General features: G+C 37.3%; 1 protein-coding gene across 10 annotated transcripts; it reads right to left on the reverse strand.

The window, feature by feature from the left end:
• Positions 1 to 2107: 2107 nt before the first annotated feature.
• On the reverse strand, positions 2108 to 11705 carry LOC106700433 (gastrula zinc finger protein XlCGF57.1-like). 10 transcript variants are annotated; one of them, XM_023344616.1, is made up of 3 exons: positions 10393 to 11705; positions 9766 to 10068; positions 2108 to 2753 (listed from the first exon to the last, which is right to left on the reverse strand). In XM_023344616.1, the coding sequence occupies exons 1-3, from the start codon at positions 11624 to 11626 to the stop codon at positions 2236 to 2238; spliced, it is 2055 nt and encodes a 684-aa protein (XP_023200384.1). In that variant the 5' UTR covers positions 11627 to 11705; the 3' UTR covers positions 2108 to 2235. The 10 variants fall into 10 exon arrangements, with proteins under 10 accessions (XP_023200384.1, XP_023200387.1, XP_023200382.1 ...); XM_023344619.1 differs by lacking the exon at positions 9766 to 10068 and adding an exon at positions 10231 to 10297 and having other exon boundaries at positions 2108 to 2801; positions 10382 to 11705; XM_023344614.1 differs by having other exon boundaries at positions 9682 to 10152; positions 10399 to 11221.
• Between the last annotated feature and the right edge of the window lie 3648 nt (positions 11706 to 15353).

The raw sequence follows: 15353 nt of genomic DNA on the forward strand, positions 1-15353 counted from the left end.
TTGTATTATCTATTTTAATGTAACATATTCGTGTAGCGGGTGGAGATGATAAAACTGATGATGCCAGTGAAGACGTGAGGCGGTTGGGAGATTCGCTTTGTAGTTCGGGCACGAAAGCTGATGGCGGCGAGCGACGATGTGGAATCGCTTGCGGGGATAAAACCTGGGGAAACAGGTTACGGCGAAGGAACAGATTTCATGGAATGCTGGAGATTCGAGCTGCTGAGATGGAGGCTGAAACTGAACCAACTGTGAAGAAGATTCCCCCCAAAAAGCTATGCCCAATGGGCTAAATTAGAATGGTTTGAATGATTCCGCAGCTGGTGGTCCTGGTTCTGGTTGGTTGTTTGGAGCTCTGTGTGTGCAGAATGCAAGGGGGTGCATGGCGTCCATTTTTGTTTTGTTTACTTTCACATTGGGTGAGTGGGTTTGAATGTCTGGGTGTTACGTGACTGTGCATGAAACCTGTTCAACTGGAACTGTCTCTGAGCCACGGAGTGACCACGGTGTGTGATGAGTTCTATATATATTGTGAGGGCTTGCAGCTCCAAGTCAGATCTCACTGCAGCTCTGTGCTATGTGTATTGTTCTCCGTCTGCAGACGAAATAAAGCTTTGCTCTTTGCCATTTGCCAGGGTCTCTGTCTGACCTGTTATCACACAGATTTTTTGTCTACATGGGTTTGAATGTCTGGGTGTACACATGAGAATGGGAACATGTGATCTTGTCTCTGTGTGCCTGGTCTGTCTGTCCGGTTTGGTCTCTGGCTCCCTCCTCTCTGTGATCACCTTTATATCAAGTTGGGTGAGAGGAGGGGGCCCCTATAAAACTTTTTTCTCACCTTTCTTTTCTCTCCCGATTTCTTCTCCGTCTCATTACAATTTAATAAAATAAACCCAAAGCAGTTTCTAATAAAGTTTCATGTAATTATATCAGGGGGAAGCCATAATGGTCCACTTATGCAAGTCTTTAGGGCTTAACCTTGGTACTCGACAATGCTGAGTGTCACACTGTCAGACAGGACAAGTTTAATACAAAACAGAACAAAAAGACAAAATGCAAGTGTATAGTCAATGGTAAATGTTTGAATAGCAATTTATCTAGTGCAGAGGATGCCAAAGTGCTTTACATGTTGATGGTGGTAAGCTACATTGTAGCCCAGCTGCCCTAGGGCAGACTGACAGAAGCTGCTACACAATCGGCGCCATCGGACTTCTGACTAACTGCAGGCAAGGCAGGTTTGGTGCCTTGCTCAAGGACTCAACAACTGAGATGGATGTGGGAAGTTTGAACCAGAAACCCATCAGTTACAGGAACCACAGAGGCTACAACCAGTATAGCTGTAGTACCACCATCTACTGGGTTCAAGGATAAGGCACAACATACACTAAAGGAAAACTCAAAACTTTAATGTTAAATGAAATGTTACATGTTTATTTCTTTCTAAAATACATATAAACATAAAAATAGTTTCAACATTAAAATACAGTAATCTAAATGCTGCAGCAGAACAGATTAAAATATTACAGCTAAAACAAGAGAAAAAAGCAAAATATTAAAAATAATTACATGTACTTTGTGCAATCAATGCATGAAAATTAGTTTGCGGTGAATTTTGCATTTCTTTAAAGTACAAAAGATTTTTTTTTTATTTGAATAGATTTTAATTAGGTAGAGTAAAACTGGTTAACATAATTTGAAAGAAATGAAATCAGATTCAATCTCATTTTACATTAAACACAAAATTAACACAAATACTGTTTTGTAGATTTTTTTAAAACACTCAACCATTCTATTGTTGATTTAAAAAACTACAAAAATAAACCCCACTCACTCTCTATGGTACAGAATAATACAAATCAATCCCTCAAGTCCAATCATGTGAGAATGTTCTGGAAGGGAGTCCATGTCCGGTCAAACTCAGTTAATGCATGAAATAGTCAGTGGGCCCCCAAGCCTCTTCATCTATCAGCATCAGTACTGGCACTCCTCAGGGCTGTGTGCTGAGCCCTCTGCTCTTCATGTTGTACACACACAACATACAGTTTGACATAAACAGTATGTTAATACAATAGCATACAGTTTATCATTATTGTTTTTTTATACAGAATATACCAGAAAAATAAAACAATGAAGGAAAATGTGTCATGGTTGAACACCTCTAAGTATCCAAATATGAAGATCAAAATGATCACATTTAACAAATACAATGCAGGACATTTATGGAACATACTTCTACAGCTTTTCAACTGTGTGACGCGTCATGTGCTGAGTTAAATTATGTTTATGACTATAACTTTTTCCACAGTTCACACATGTAAATGGTTTTTCACCAGAGTGAATCCTCAAGTGCAGAGTTAAATGCTTTTTTTGACAAAAACTTTTCCCACAGGTCACACATGAAAACGGCTTTTCACCAGTGTGAATCATCATGTGCCGAGTTAAATTCCGTTTTTCACCAAAACTTTTTCCACAGTTCACACATGAAAACGGCTTTTCACCAGTGTGAATCATCATATGCGTAGTTAAATTAGATTTTTGAATAAAACATTTTCCACAATTCACACATGAAAACGGCTTTTCACCGGTGTGAATTCTCATGTGCTGAGTTAAAGTCGGTTTATGATTAAAACTTTTTCCACAGGTCACACATGAAAACGGCTTTTCACCAGTGTGAATCATCATGTGCTGAATTAACTGCTGTTTATGACTAAAACTTTTTCCACAGGTCACACATAAAAACGGCTTTTCACCTGTGTGAATCATCATGTGACGAGTTAAATTCTGTTTTTCACTAAAACCTTTTCCGCAGTTCACACATAAAAACGGCTTTTCATCAGTGTGAATCATCATGTGACGAGTTAAATTATGTTTTTCAACAAAACCTTTTCCACAGGTCGCACATGAAAACGGCTTTTTACCAGTGTGAGTCATGATGTGCCGAGTTAAATGCTGTTTTTGAAGAAAACTTTTTCCACAGGTCACACAAGAAAACGGCTTTTCACCAGTGTGAATCATGACATGATGTGTTAAACCATGTTTTTGAGTAAAACTTTTTCCATAGTTCACACATGAAAATGGTTTTTCATCAGTGTGAATCCTCATGTGCCGAGTTAAATGCAGTTTTTGAATAAAACTTTTCCCACAGGTCACACATGAAAACGGCTTTTCACCAGTATGAATCATCATGTGCTCAGTTAAACTCTGTTTTCGATTAAAACTTTTCCCACAGGTCACACATGAAAACGGCTTTTCACCAGTGTGAATCATCACATGACGAGTTAAATCATGTTTTCGAATAAAACTTTTCCCACAGTTCACACATGTAAACAGCTTTTCACCCGTATGAGTTCTCATATGAGCATCAAAAACAGATTTGAAAGTCAAACGCTTTTTACAGATGACACATGAGAAAGGTTTTCTTCTTTCCTGATTTTGTTTCTCAGCTTCAGCAGCTTCCTGGAAGATGTCTTGGTTCCTGTTTGGTTCTGATTCAGTGTGGTCTGTTTGCTCATCAACAGGAACCACCATGCAGGTATCAGTCTCCTGTTTTAATTCAATCTGTTCTTCACCCTGACTGCAGTAAACTTCTTTCTCTTCCACTTTAATTTGCTGGTGTTTTAGATCCTCCTGCTCTTCTTTTATCTGATGATCTTCAGGCTCTTCCTGTTCTTGTTTCACCTGCAGAGGTTCCAACTCCTCCTGGTCCAGATTGGATCTCCTCTCCAGGTAATAAATGTTACACTGCAGGCAATCTGGACAAGAAAACAGATTACAAAAGCAATCGTTATTTTATTGAAGTAAATGGGAGAAATCGTTCATTGTTTACGACAGAAATGAAAAAAATGAAAAAACCCGAACCGAAAAATTTAAGAGCGTAGACAGAGAGACAAATCAGGCGACAAATCCAGCTGACAATTGGAGAATTCTCAAATCAACGGATATTAAATATTTTTTATTTATTACAAAATTAATAATAGTTGCCAATGTTGTTAATATTTACGAGTAAATTTAATTATTTCAAGATATTACTTAATTTGGAACTATCATTACTTTTATTTGTATTCAAATTTGATTTTAGTTCACTTTATATTTTGGGGTTTATTTACAGAGTTTATTTGTAGGTTAATAATTGTTTAGTTTTTGTTGCTTTGTGTTTGTTATTTACTTTTGTAAGTTAGACATTAAGAACTGTGGGTCCATTTTCTGTAAGTATAGGGACTGGTATAGGACCAGCATGCACTGGGTTGGGCCTGTGGGTTTTGACCAGAGCAGGAAAGGAAACAATGAAAAGTAGTGATGGTGAGATGCAGCTTCATGAAGCCCTGAGGAACTCCATCCAATCATTCGACTCATGAGCCGATGCACCACGGTGCTTCATTTGCTCTACTGTGACATCAACTGGACAATATATGTAAAATAGGAAATTCCTGAAGAAATTTAACCGGGGCCTGCCAAAGTGTGCCCGTCGGTTTGGACCCAGCGTTCTGATGCTAAAAATTAGCATCAATGCTAAAGAAAGCTGCAATCATATGAGGAGAATGACCAGAATGTTTACTAACATGTATTTGCACCATTCAGTATGATAAAGTAAGTGTATCAGCTGAAATTAGCCAAAATGCTAATGTTAGCATGAATGCTGTCAGTAGCATGTGGGGCATCACTAGCATGTTGTCTGTACTTTATTTACTCCATTCGGTATACTAAACATGGCTAATAAGTAAGAAAATTAGCTAATAGCTTATTTAAGCTAAAAGACTAATGCAGCAAAGATATTAGCAAAGATAATGCAGGCTAACATTATTTCACTGCCGATGGTAGTGCACTAACCTTAGAAGAATATTAAGGCTTTTATTTTGAAATCTTCAGTAAGCTTCATATTAAATGGCCGTACTAATTCAATGTGTATTCAATGTGAATGCTGTCAGTAGCATGTGGGGCATCACTATTCAGAGATGCAATGAGTTTATAGCAGTTGTTTCACCATGTCTGTAGTTCTGACATTCTGCCATCACTGTGGTTCTAAAGAGCAGCTCAGAGAGGCAGACAAAATTCTGTCTATTTTGAGTCTAAGCAGCAGTTATTTTGAGGTGTAGAACAATAGGTGCCTGCCATGCAATGCATAGAGATTGCATCCCTATGCATTGCTATGGGCAGGCCCCAAATAGGCAACGTGAAAACAACATGAAGCTTTACAATGAATAAACAAGTAAAAGATGTTTGTGATTCTGATACATAAATTCTGATTAATCTGGTTGTATGAAACAATGGCTGGATCCAAAAGAAAACTAGAAACAAATAGAAAAGAGGGTTGTGATTGGCTTGTTACTCGCTATGTCACCAGGGACAACGATTTATTACTAAAAAATAAAAACTTTAACTGCTCAGGTTTAGGTGAGTTCTCTGTCTTACCCGCTTCATTACTCAACACATCATTAATGTAAAGTTTGATCTTTGTTATTTGCTTGTCAAACTGAAAAAATAAACTATAAAAGCAATCTTCAAGTTTTTTTAACATTGAACATCTTTTACCTTCGTACGAAGCATCACCTCAGTGCAGCAGTGGCTTGTTGACTGAACTTTTATAGGATGTTTGGTTTGACAAACAATCGCCACTACAATTTATTTATTACAAATTATTACATTTTACAGCTACTAACACACTATTATTGTTTCATGCTGTTTGCTTTACTAACCTTGCGCTGCATTGTTCACATTTCTCCTGTTTTCAAAAGTAAGTTTGATTAGTTAAAGGAGGAAAAGCCATAAAAGGTCATTTTATTTCTACATCAATAAGCCATTTTCACAGCGTAATTGTGATTCCTGCGTTCATTTACCGGTTAACAAAACATTTATACGGGAAAAGAACATTTACTAAAATGATCCTCATACAGAAAGGTGCAGACATTTAGACCTTAACCTGCATCCAAACGCTGGTGGTTCCTACCTATTCGGTGTAAGATTATCTGGGGCCTCCGGGAGAAATCCAGCAGTCTGCGATGATCATCCATCTCTTCCTCCGACTTGACGATGATTTCTTTTAACTCTGTGAATGTTTCTTCAGCAGCAGTTAACGGCTCGTTGATAAACTCGTTTAGAGAAACAGTCGAACATTCAACCAAACAGACCATGCGCCATTTTCTTTGTCTTCTTCTTCTTCTTCTTTGGGATTTTATGACTGTCGTTCATTCATGTCATTGCATTACCGCCACCTTGTGGATCTTACGATCATCACGTTCATTTAAATGTGCGGTGCTGGTGGTCGAGTGGAAAGGACGTTTAACGGGTTTTTCTACTTGAATTTTCTACCGGTATTTTAATAATAGTTTGTAATTATTTATTTTTTAGCTCTCAGGATTGAAGGTGGTGCGTTTGGCCCAGATGGTGGCGCCCCCTGTTGCTGTGGCTGTCCTGTGATCAACATAAATCGATGGAGGAAAATCCAACGAGTGTTTGTGACGTCACGGTGTTTGGTGATTCTTTGCTCGGGAGCCTCCGATCCAGAACCTGTCAGCACCTACCGCCAAGCCTCGGCAACTCAGCTTAGTTTTTCTAACTCCTTCTTATCTACATAGAGGTATTATTTAATTTTACTGCTTTTATTTTAATAAATTTTTATAACTTTGAAACAGCGTCTATTGCAAAAACGTTCCTGTGCCCTAAATCAAATCCTGGGTGGAATCCCAGGTAGCGTTGTTGGCAACAAACTAAATAATTGTGTATTTTTACCATCGATTGCCTCACTAATATTTATTTAGCTAATGTTAGTTTATACACTCTTTCTACTGCACTAGATGGGTTAAATGCTATTACTCTCTTTAATACTGAAATTATTCAATATATGACCTTATACTTTAATTTGCAAGCATTTCTGTGCAACATTTAAAGTTTTAAGCAGGGTTGTTGGTACTGATTTTAAATTATTCAGTTTAGCTGACAGGTTTGCACTGTTTAACTTTTTTCTGCTGCTTCTACTCATTTCATTTCAGCAAGTGTTCTGCAGTTGAACTCAAATGTTTCTACAATTTTCAGCAGCAACATTCAGCACTAACACGACATTTTCACAGGAAAGGCAAATGTTCTACTTACTTTCTAAGACACTAATAATATATCTATGTGTGGAGGTTAAATTAGTTCCAGCATTAGAAACATGGTGATCTATAATAGAAAACAGCTGCAGCAGAACAGAGAAAAATATAACTAAGACAAAAGACACAACAAATTATTGAAGAAAATATTCAACCATATTTTCTACAATCAAGAAAAATCAATGCATGAAAACCAGGTTGTACCAGGTTAGGATTGGCTTTTTTACTTATCACTTGGCGGCTGGGATGTTTATGGACCTGTGAGGGGCTGCTTCCTTTTTCACAGTTGGTGCGTTGGCTTTTCTGTAGCATCCTTCCTACTGGTGGTGTAGTCGGCAAGTTGAGAGGCTTGTGTTTTTGGCTTATTTGTGTATGAAGTGGTGAAAGTGCTTGTGTTGGCTGGTGTTTGCATTTTGATTGGCCCCTTTTTTTGGGTCTGGTATCATTTGCTGTCTGTTTGTCTTGGTGTTGGTATGGGGTGTGATTTATTGCTTTGCTAGCCTATCTGTGGCCACAGCCTGGTGCTGGGCTGGGGTTCAGGGCTGTGGGTGGTATTCTTGTTCTGGATATTGCGCTGAGCTGGCTGGTCGGTCCATTTCTTGGGTTGGGGTTCTGTCAGTCAACCCGGTGCGCTGTATGTCTGCTGGATCTTCTTCATTGGGACTAGGTGGATCCTTTGGTTGGCAGGCTGTGTTTGGGAATTGGGATAGGGGTTTGGTTTGAATGATTCCTAAGCTGGTTGTCCTGGTTCTGGTTGGCTGTTGGATCTCTATGTATGAGAAATGCAACTGGGTGCATGGCGTCCATTTTTGTTTTGTTTATTTTGACATTGTCTACATGGGTTTGAATGTCTGGGTGTACACATGAGAATGGGAACATGTGATCTTGTCTCTGTGTGCCTGGTCTGTCTGTCAGGTTTGGTCTCTGGCTCCCTCCTCTCTGTGATCACCTTTATATCAAGTTGGGTGAGAGGAGGCGGCCCCTATAAAACTTTTTTCTCACCTTTCTTTTCTCTCCCGATTTCTTCTCCGTCTCATTACAATTTAATAAAATAAACCCAAAGCAGTTTCAAATAAAGTTTCATGTAATTATATCAGGGGGAAGCCATAATGGTCCACTTATGCAAGTCTTTAGGGCTTAACCTTGGTACTCGACAATGCTGAGTGTCACACTGTCAGACAGGACAAGTTTAATACAAAACACAACAAAAAGACAAAATGCAAGTGTTTAGTCAATGGTAAATGTATGTATAGCGATTTATCTAGTGCAGAGGATGCCAAAGTGCTTTACATGTTGATGGTGGTAAGCTACATTGTAGCCCAGCTGCCCTAGGGCAGACTGACAGAAGCTGCTACACAATGGGCGCCATCGGACTTCTGACTAACAGCAGGCAAGGCAGGTTTGGTGCCTTGCTCAAGGACTCAACAACTGAGATGGATGTGGGAAGTTTGAACCGGCAACCCATCAGTTACAGGAACCACAGTGGCTACAACCAGTATAGCTGTAGTACCACCATCTACTGGGTTCAAGGATCAGGCACAACATACACTAAAGGAAAACTCAAAACTTTTAATGTTAAATGAAATGTTACACGTTTATTTCCTTCTAAAATATATATAAACATAAAAATAGTTTCAACATTAAAATACAGTAATCTAAATGCTGCAGCAGAACAGATCAAAATATTACAGCTAAAACAAGAGAAAAAAGCAAAATATTAAAAATAATTACATGTACTTTGTGCAATCAATGCATGAAAATTAGTTTGCGGTGAATTTTGCATTTCTTTAAAGTACAAATGATTTTTTTTATTTCAATAGATTTTAATTAGGTAGAGTAAAACTGGTTAACATAATTTGAAAGAAATAAAATCAGATTCAATCTCATTTTACATTAAACACAAAATTAACACAAATACTGTTTTGTAGAATTTTTTTTTTAAAACACTCAACCATTATGTACATTCTATTGTTGATTTAAAAAACTACAAAAATAAACCCCACTCACTCTCTATGGTACAGAATAATACAAATCAATCCCTCAAGTCCAATCATGTGAGAATGTTCTGGAAGGGAGTCCATGTCCGGTCAAACTCTGTTAATGCATGAAATAGTCAGTGGGCCCCCAAGCCTCTTCATCTATCAGCATCAGTACTGGCACTCCTCAGGGCTGTGTGCTGAGCCCTCTGCTCTTCATGTTGTACACAGACAACATGCAGTTTGACATAAACAGTAAGTTAATACAATAACATACAATTTATCATTATTGTTTTTTGATACAGAATATACCAGAAAAATAAAACATCAATGAAGGAAAATGTGTCATGGTTGAACATCTCTAAGTATCCAAATGTGAAGATCAACATGATCACATTTAACAAATACAACATAGGACATTTATGGAACATACTTCTACAGCTTTTCAACTGTGTGACGCGTCATGTGCTTAGTTAAACTATTTTTATGACTAAAACTTTTTAAACAGGTCACACATGAAAACGGCTTTTCACCAGTGTGAATCCTCATGTGCTGAGTTAAATCCTGTTTTCGAATAAAACTTTTTCCACAGGTCACACATGAAAACGGCTTTTCACCAGTGTGAATCATCATGTGCTGAGTTAAAGTCGGTTTATGACTAAAACTTTCTCCACAGGTCACACATGAAAACGGCTTTTCACCAGTGTGAATCATCATGTGCTGAGTTAAAGTCGGTTTATGACTAAAACTTTCTCCACAGTTCACACATGAAAACGGCTTTTCACCAGTGTGAATCCTCATGTGCCGAATTAAACTTTGTTTTTGACAAAAACTTTTTCCACAATTTCCACATGAAAACGGCTTTTCACCAGTGTGAATCCTCATGTGCTGAGTTAAATCCTGTTTTCGAATAAAACTTTTTCCACAGGTCACACATGAAAACGGCTTTTCACCAGTGTGAATCATCATGTGCTGAGTTAAAGTCGGTTTATGACTAAAACTTTCTCCACAGGTCACACATGAAAACGGCTTTTCACCAGTGTGAATCATCATGTGCTGAGTTAAAGTCGGTTTATGACTAAAACTTTCTCCACAGTTCACACATGAAAACGGCTTTTCACCAGTGTGAATCATGTGCCGAGTTAAAGCCAGTTTATAACCAAAACTTTTTCCACAGTTCACACATGAAAACGGCTTTTCACCTGTATGAGTTCTCATGTGTCCAGTTAAATGCTGTTTTTGAATAAAACTTTTTCCACAGGTCACACATGAAAACGGCTTTTCACCAGTGTGAATCATCATGTGCCGAGTTAAAACCTGTTTGTGACTAAAACCTTTTCCACAGGTCACACATGAAAACGGCTTTTCACCAGTGTGAATCCTCATGTGCTTAGTTAAATGCGGTTTTTGACTAAAACTTTTTCCACAGGTCACACATGAAAACGGCTTTTCACCAGTGTGAATCATCATGTGCTGAGTTAAAGCTGGTTTATAACCAAAACTTTTTCCACAGGTCACACATGAAAACGGCTTTTCACCAGTGTGAATCATCATGTGCTTAGTTAAATGCGGTTTTTGACTAAAACTTTTTCCACAGGTCACACATGAAAACGGCTTTTCACCAGTGTGAATCATCATGTGCTGAGTTAAAGCCAGTTTATAACCGAAACTTTTTCCACAGTTCACACATGAAAACGGCTTTTCACCAGTGTGAATCATCATGTGCCGAGTTAAAGCCAGTTTATAACCGAAACTTTTTCCACAGTTCACACATGAAAACGGCTTTTCACCAGTGTGAATCATCATGTGCCGAGTTAAAGCCAGTTTATAACCAAAACTTTTTCCACAGTTCACACATGAAAACGGCTTTTCACCTGTATGAGTTCTCATGTGTCCAGTTAAATGCTGTTTTTGAATAAAACTTTTTCCACAGGTCACACATGAAAACGGCTTTTCACCTGTGTGAATCCTCATGTGCTGAGTTAAATCCTGTTTTCGAATAAAACTTTCTCCACAGGTCACACATGAAAACGGCTTTTCACCAGTGTGAATCATCATGTGCCGAGTTAAAACCTGTTTGTGACTAAAACCTTTTCCACAGGTCACACATGAAAACGGCTTTTCACCAGTGTGAATCATCATGTGCTGAGTTAAAGCTGGTTTATAACCAAAACTTTTTCCACAGGTCACACATGAAAACGGCTTTTCACCAGTGTGAATCATCATGTGCTTAGTTAAATGCGGTTTTTGACTAAAACCTTTTCCACAGGTCACACATGAAAATGGCTTTTCACCAGTGTGAATCATCATGTGCTGAGTTAAAGCCAGTTTATAACCGAAACTTTTTCCACAGTTCACACATGAAAACGGCTTTTCACCTGTATGAGTTCTCATGTGTCCAGTTAAATGCTGTTTTTGACTAAAACTTTTTCCACAGGTCACACATGAAAACGGCTTTTCACCAGTATGAATCATCATGTGCTGAGTTAAAGCCCGTTTTCGAATAAAACTTTTTAAACAGGTCACACATGAAAACGGCTTTTGACCCGTATGAGTTTTCATGTGAGCATCAAAAACAGATTTGAAAGACAAACGCTTTTTACAGATGACACATGAGAAAGGTTTTCTTCTTTCCTGATTTTGGTTCTCAGCTTCAGCAGTTTCCTGGAAGATGTCTTGGTTCCTGTTTGGTTCTGATTCAGTGTGGTCTGCTTGCTCATCAACAGGAACCACCATGCAGGTATCAGTCTCCTGTTTTAATTCAATCTGTTCTTCACCCTGACTGCAGTAAACTTCTTTCTCTTCCACTTTTATCTGCTGGTGTTTTAGATCCTCCTGCTCTTCTTTTATCTGATGATTTTCAGGCTCTTCCTGTTCTTGTTTCACCTGCAGAGGTTCTAACTCCTCCTGGTCCAGAGTGGATCTCCTCTCCTGGTTATAAACGTTACACTGCAGGGAATCTGGACAAGAAAACAGAGAAAGAGTAATTGGTACCTTTTCTGAAGTAAATACGAGTAATTGTTCATCGTTTAAGACAGAAATGAACAAAAAAAAAAAAACACCTTGAAACCTCAAGAGCGTAGACAGAGATACAGATCAGTCGATATATCCAGCTGACATTTGGGGAATTCTCAAATTAACGGATATGAAAAAAAATATTTTATTACAAAATTAATTGTAGTAGGGATTATTGTTAATATTTACCTGCAAATTTTATTATTTCAAGATACTATTTATTTTTATTACTTTGAATTATATTGAAATTTTACTTTAGTTCACTTTATATCTTTATGGTTTATTTATAAACATGAGTTTATTTGTAGGTTAATAGCTGTTTAGTTTTTGTTCCTTTGTTATTAACTTTTCTAAGTTAGACATTAAGAACTGTGGGTCCATTTTCTGTAAGTATAGGGACTGGTATAGGACCAGCATGCACTGGGTTGGGCCTGTGGGTTTTGACCAGAGCAGGAGAGGAAACAATGAAAAGTAGTGATGGTGAGATGCAGCTTCATGAAACCCTGAGGAACTCCATCCAATCATTCGACTCATGAGCCGATGCACCGCGGTGCTTCATTTGCTCTACTGTGACATCAACTGGACAATATATGTAAAATAGGCAACGTGAAAACAACATGAAGCTTTACAATGAATAAACAAGTTTAAAATGTTTGTGATTCTGATACATAAATTCTGATTAATCTGGTTGTATGAAACAATGGCTGGATCCAAAAGAAAACTAGAAACAAATAGAAAAGAGGGTTGTGATTGGCTTGTTACTCGCTATGTCACCAGGGACAACGATTTATTATTTAAAAATAAAAACTTTAACTGCTCAGGTTTAGGTGAGTTCTCTGTCTTACCCGCTTCATTACTCAACACATCACTAATGAAAAGTTTGATCTTTGTTATTTGCTTGTCAAACAGGAAAAAATAAACTATAAAAGCAATTTTCAAGTTGTTTGGACATTGAACTTCTTTTATCTATGTAACTGTTTGGTGTATAAGTTGAAAACGGCGTAAAAATAAAGAAACTGTAAATTCCCACTCATATTGGGCCCATGAATGCACCTTTGCCCATAGTCATTGTGCCCCTTTTCCCCATAAACTATAAATAAACGCCTCATGGACCGCTCTTGCCTATTGTTACTGAAGAGATTTAAGGCGGCCATCTTGGAGCGGTCGACCGTTCCACTCAGCTTTATGTTTAACAGACTCAATGACGTATCAGCGCATTTATCAATCATAACTCGCTAAATACTAAACAGATATTTACCAATTTTTCTGTAAACCTTATTAAAAGGTTAGCAACATTTACAAGGAAATGATTTTTAAAGTATTTTTGAATGACTGATATAAGGTTGAGCATATTTAACTATTCTTAGTGGGGAAAACAGAATAGAGTCAGAATAGAATGTGTTGATATTTCTGTATTATGATTATTTTACAAAGCACACAACCAGTCATAATTTTTGAAATATGTTATTTAGTAATATCAATACATATTTATATAAATACACAAAAACAAAATAATACGATCAGAGAGAAATAAAGATGCTTAAGTAATTATTAATGCTGAATAATATGCACTAAACTACACATATTTATATGGACATGCGTATATACATAATATCTATATAGGTTTTATTCATGTTTTCCAGCCGAGGAGGAGCTTAAGAGAGATTCAGCAGCTGAGATTCATCAGTGCAGTGAATCCGTCTCTCCTTAAAGACATTCCCCACTTCTTCCTCACATGGTCTTTATGAAACCTTCAAAACAAAAACAGGAGCTATTTTACTTTAGACAGAGTGAAAGAATTTCATATAAATAAGAGTCTTTCCCACCTTGTGTGGAATAATCTAAATCAATGTTAGGGAAAGAGATCCAAAAAGTGGTGAAATCAACCTTTATTGAAGTTTAACTAATTAGAAAAAGGTTTCACAAATCCCTAACATGGTTCTGAATATTCTGCTGTTAGAGCAGAATAATCCAGTTCAGGTCTGAAGAGTCCAGGTGTTGTAGTTTTTAAACTAGAATCGAATAAGATGCGGAAGCTAGTGAAAAATTAGGTGGAATAACCCTTTAGCCATTTCCCGAATCGGAAACCAACTTCAGCTTCGTGTATATGAGCCATTTTCACAGCGTAATTGTGATTCCTGCGTTCATTTACCGGTTAACAAAACATTTATACGGGAAAAGAACATTTACTAAAATGATCCTCAAACAGAAAGGTGCAGACATTTAGACCTTAACCTGCATCCAAAGGCTGCTGGTTCCTACCTATTCGGTGTAAGATTATCTGGGGCCTCCGGGAGAAATCCAGCAGTCTGCGATGATCATCCATCTCTTCCTCCGACTTGACGATGATTTCTTTAAACTCTGTGAATGTTTCTTCAGCAGCAGTTAACGGCTCGTTGATAAACTCGTTTAGAGAAACAGTCGAACATTCAACCAAACAGACCATGCGCCATTTTCTTTGTCTTCTTCTTCTTCTTCTTCTTCTTCTTCTTCTTCTTCTTCTTCTTCTTTTTGTTTTATGGCGGTTGGCAAACAACTTTCAGGTGCATTACCGCCATCTACTGGAATGGAGTGTGGATCGGGACGCTAACTATATACACCCCCCTCAAAACAAAACAAAACAAACAAAACAATAAAAAAAAAAAAAATAAAAAAAAAAATAAATAAATAAATAAATAAATAAAATAATAATAATAATAATAAAATAACAACACTTAAATCTTTTCTATCAATTTTGTTTTCTTAAGATAATTAATTAAATAACTTATATCTTTAGAATTAGAATTTTTTCCCAAAATATCTTGTAAATTTAACTGTAATTTATTTTCTTGTAACCGGCTAACTAATTTCCTTCTCTCAACAGAATATTTGGTACAGAACAACAAAACATGTTTTTCTGTCTCTTCTTGACCACAAAAATCACAACTTCCAGTTCGATGTTTTCCTATTTTAAATAAATTACTGTTTAACCTTGTATGTCCAAAACGCAACCTAGATATAACTGTTTCCTCTTTTCTATTTCGTCCCGTTCTCCTCAATGGACCAACTTTTCTTTGAATAGTGTATAGCCATCTACCATTTCTATCTTCCTCCCACTGTCTCTGTCATCTTTCCTTAACCTTTTGTTTAATAATAGATTTGATTTCTTCTCTACTATATGGAACTAATATATCAATATCACTATATTTTGAAGCTTGTTTTGCATATTTATCAGCCAACTCATTCCCTCTTATTCCTATATGTGATGGTATCCATGTAAATATAACTAATAACC

The sequence above is a fragment of the Xiphophorus maculatus genome, chromosome 13 (assembly GCF_002775205.1).
Source record: "Xiphophorus maculatus strain JP 163 A chromosome 13, X_maculatus-5.0-male, whole genome shotgun sequence".
NCBI classification, from domain to species: Eukaryota; Metazoa; Chordata; class Actinopteri; order Cyprinodontiformes; family Poeciliidae; genus Xiphophorus; species Xiphophorus maculatus.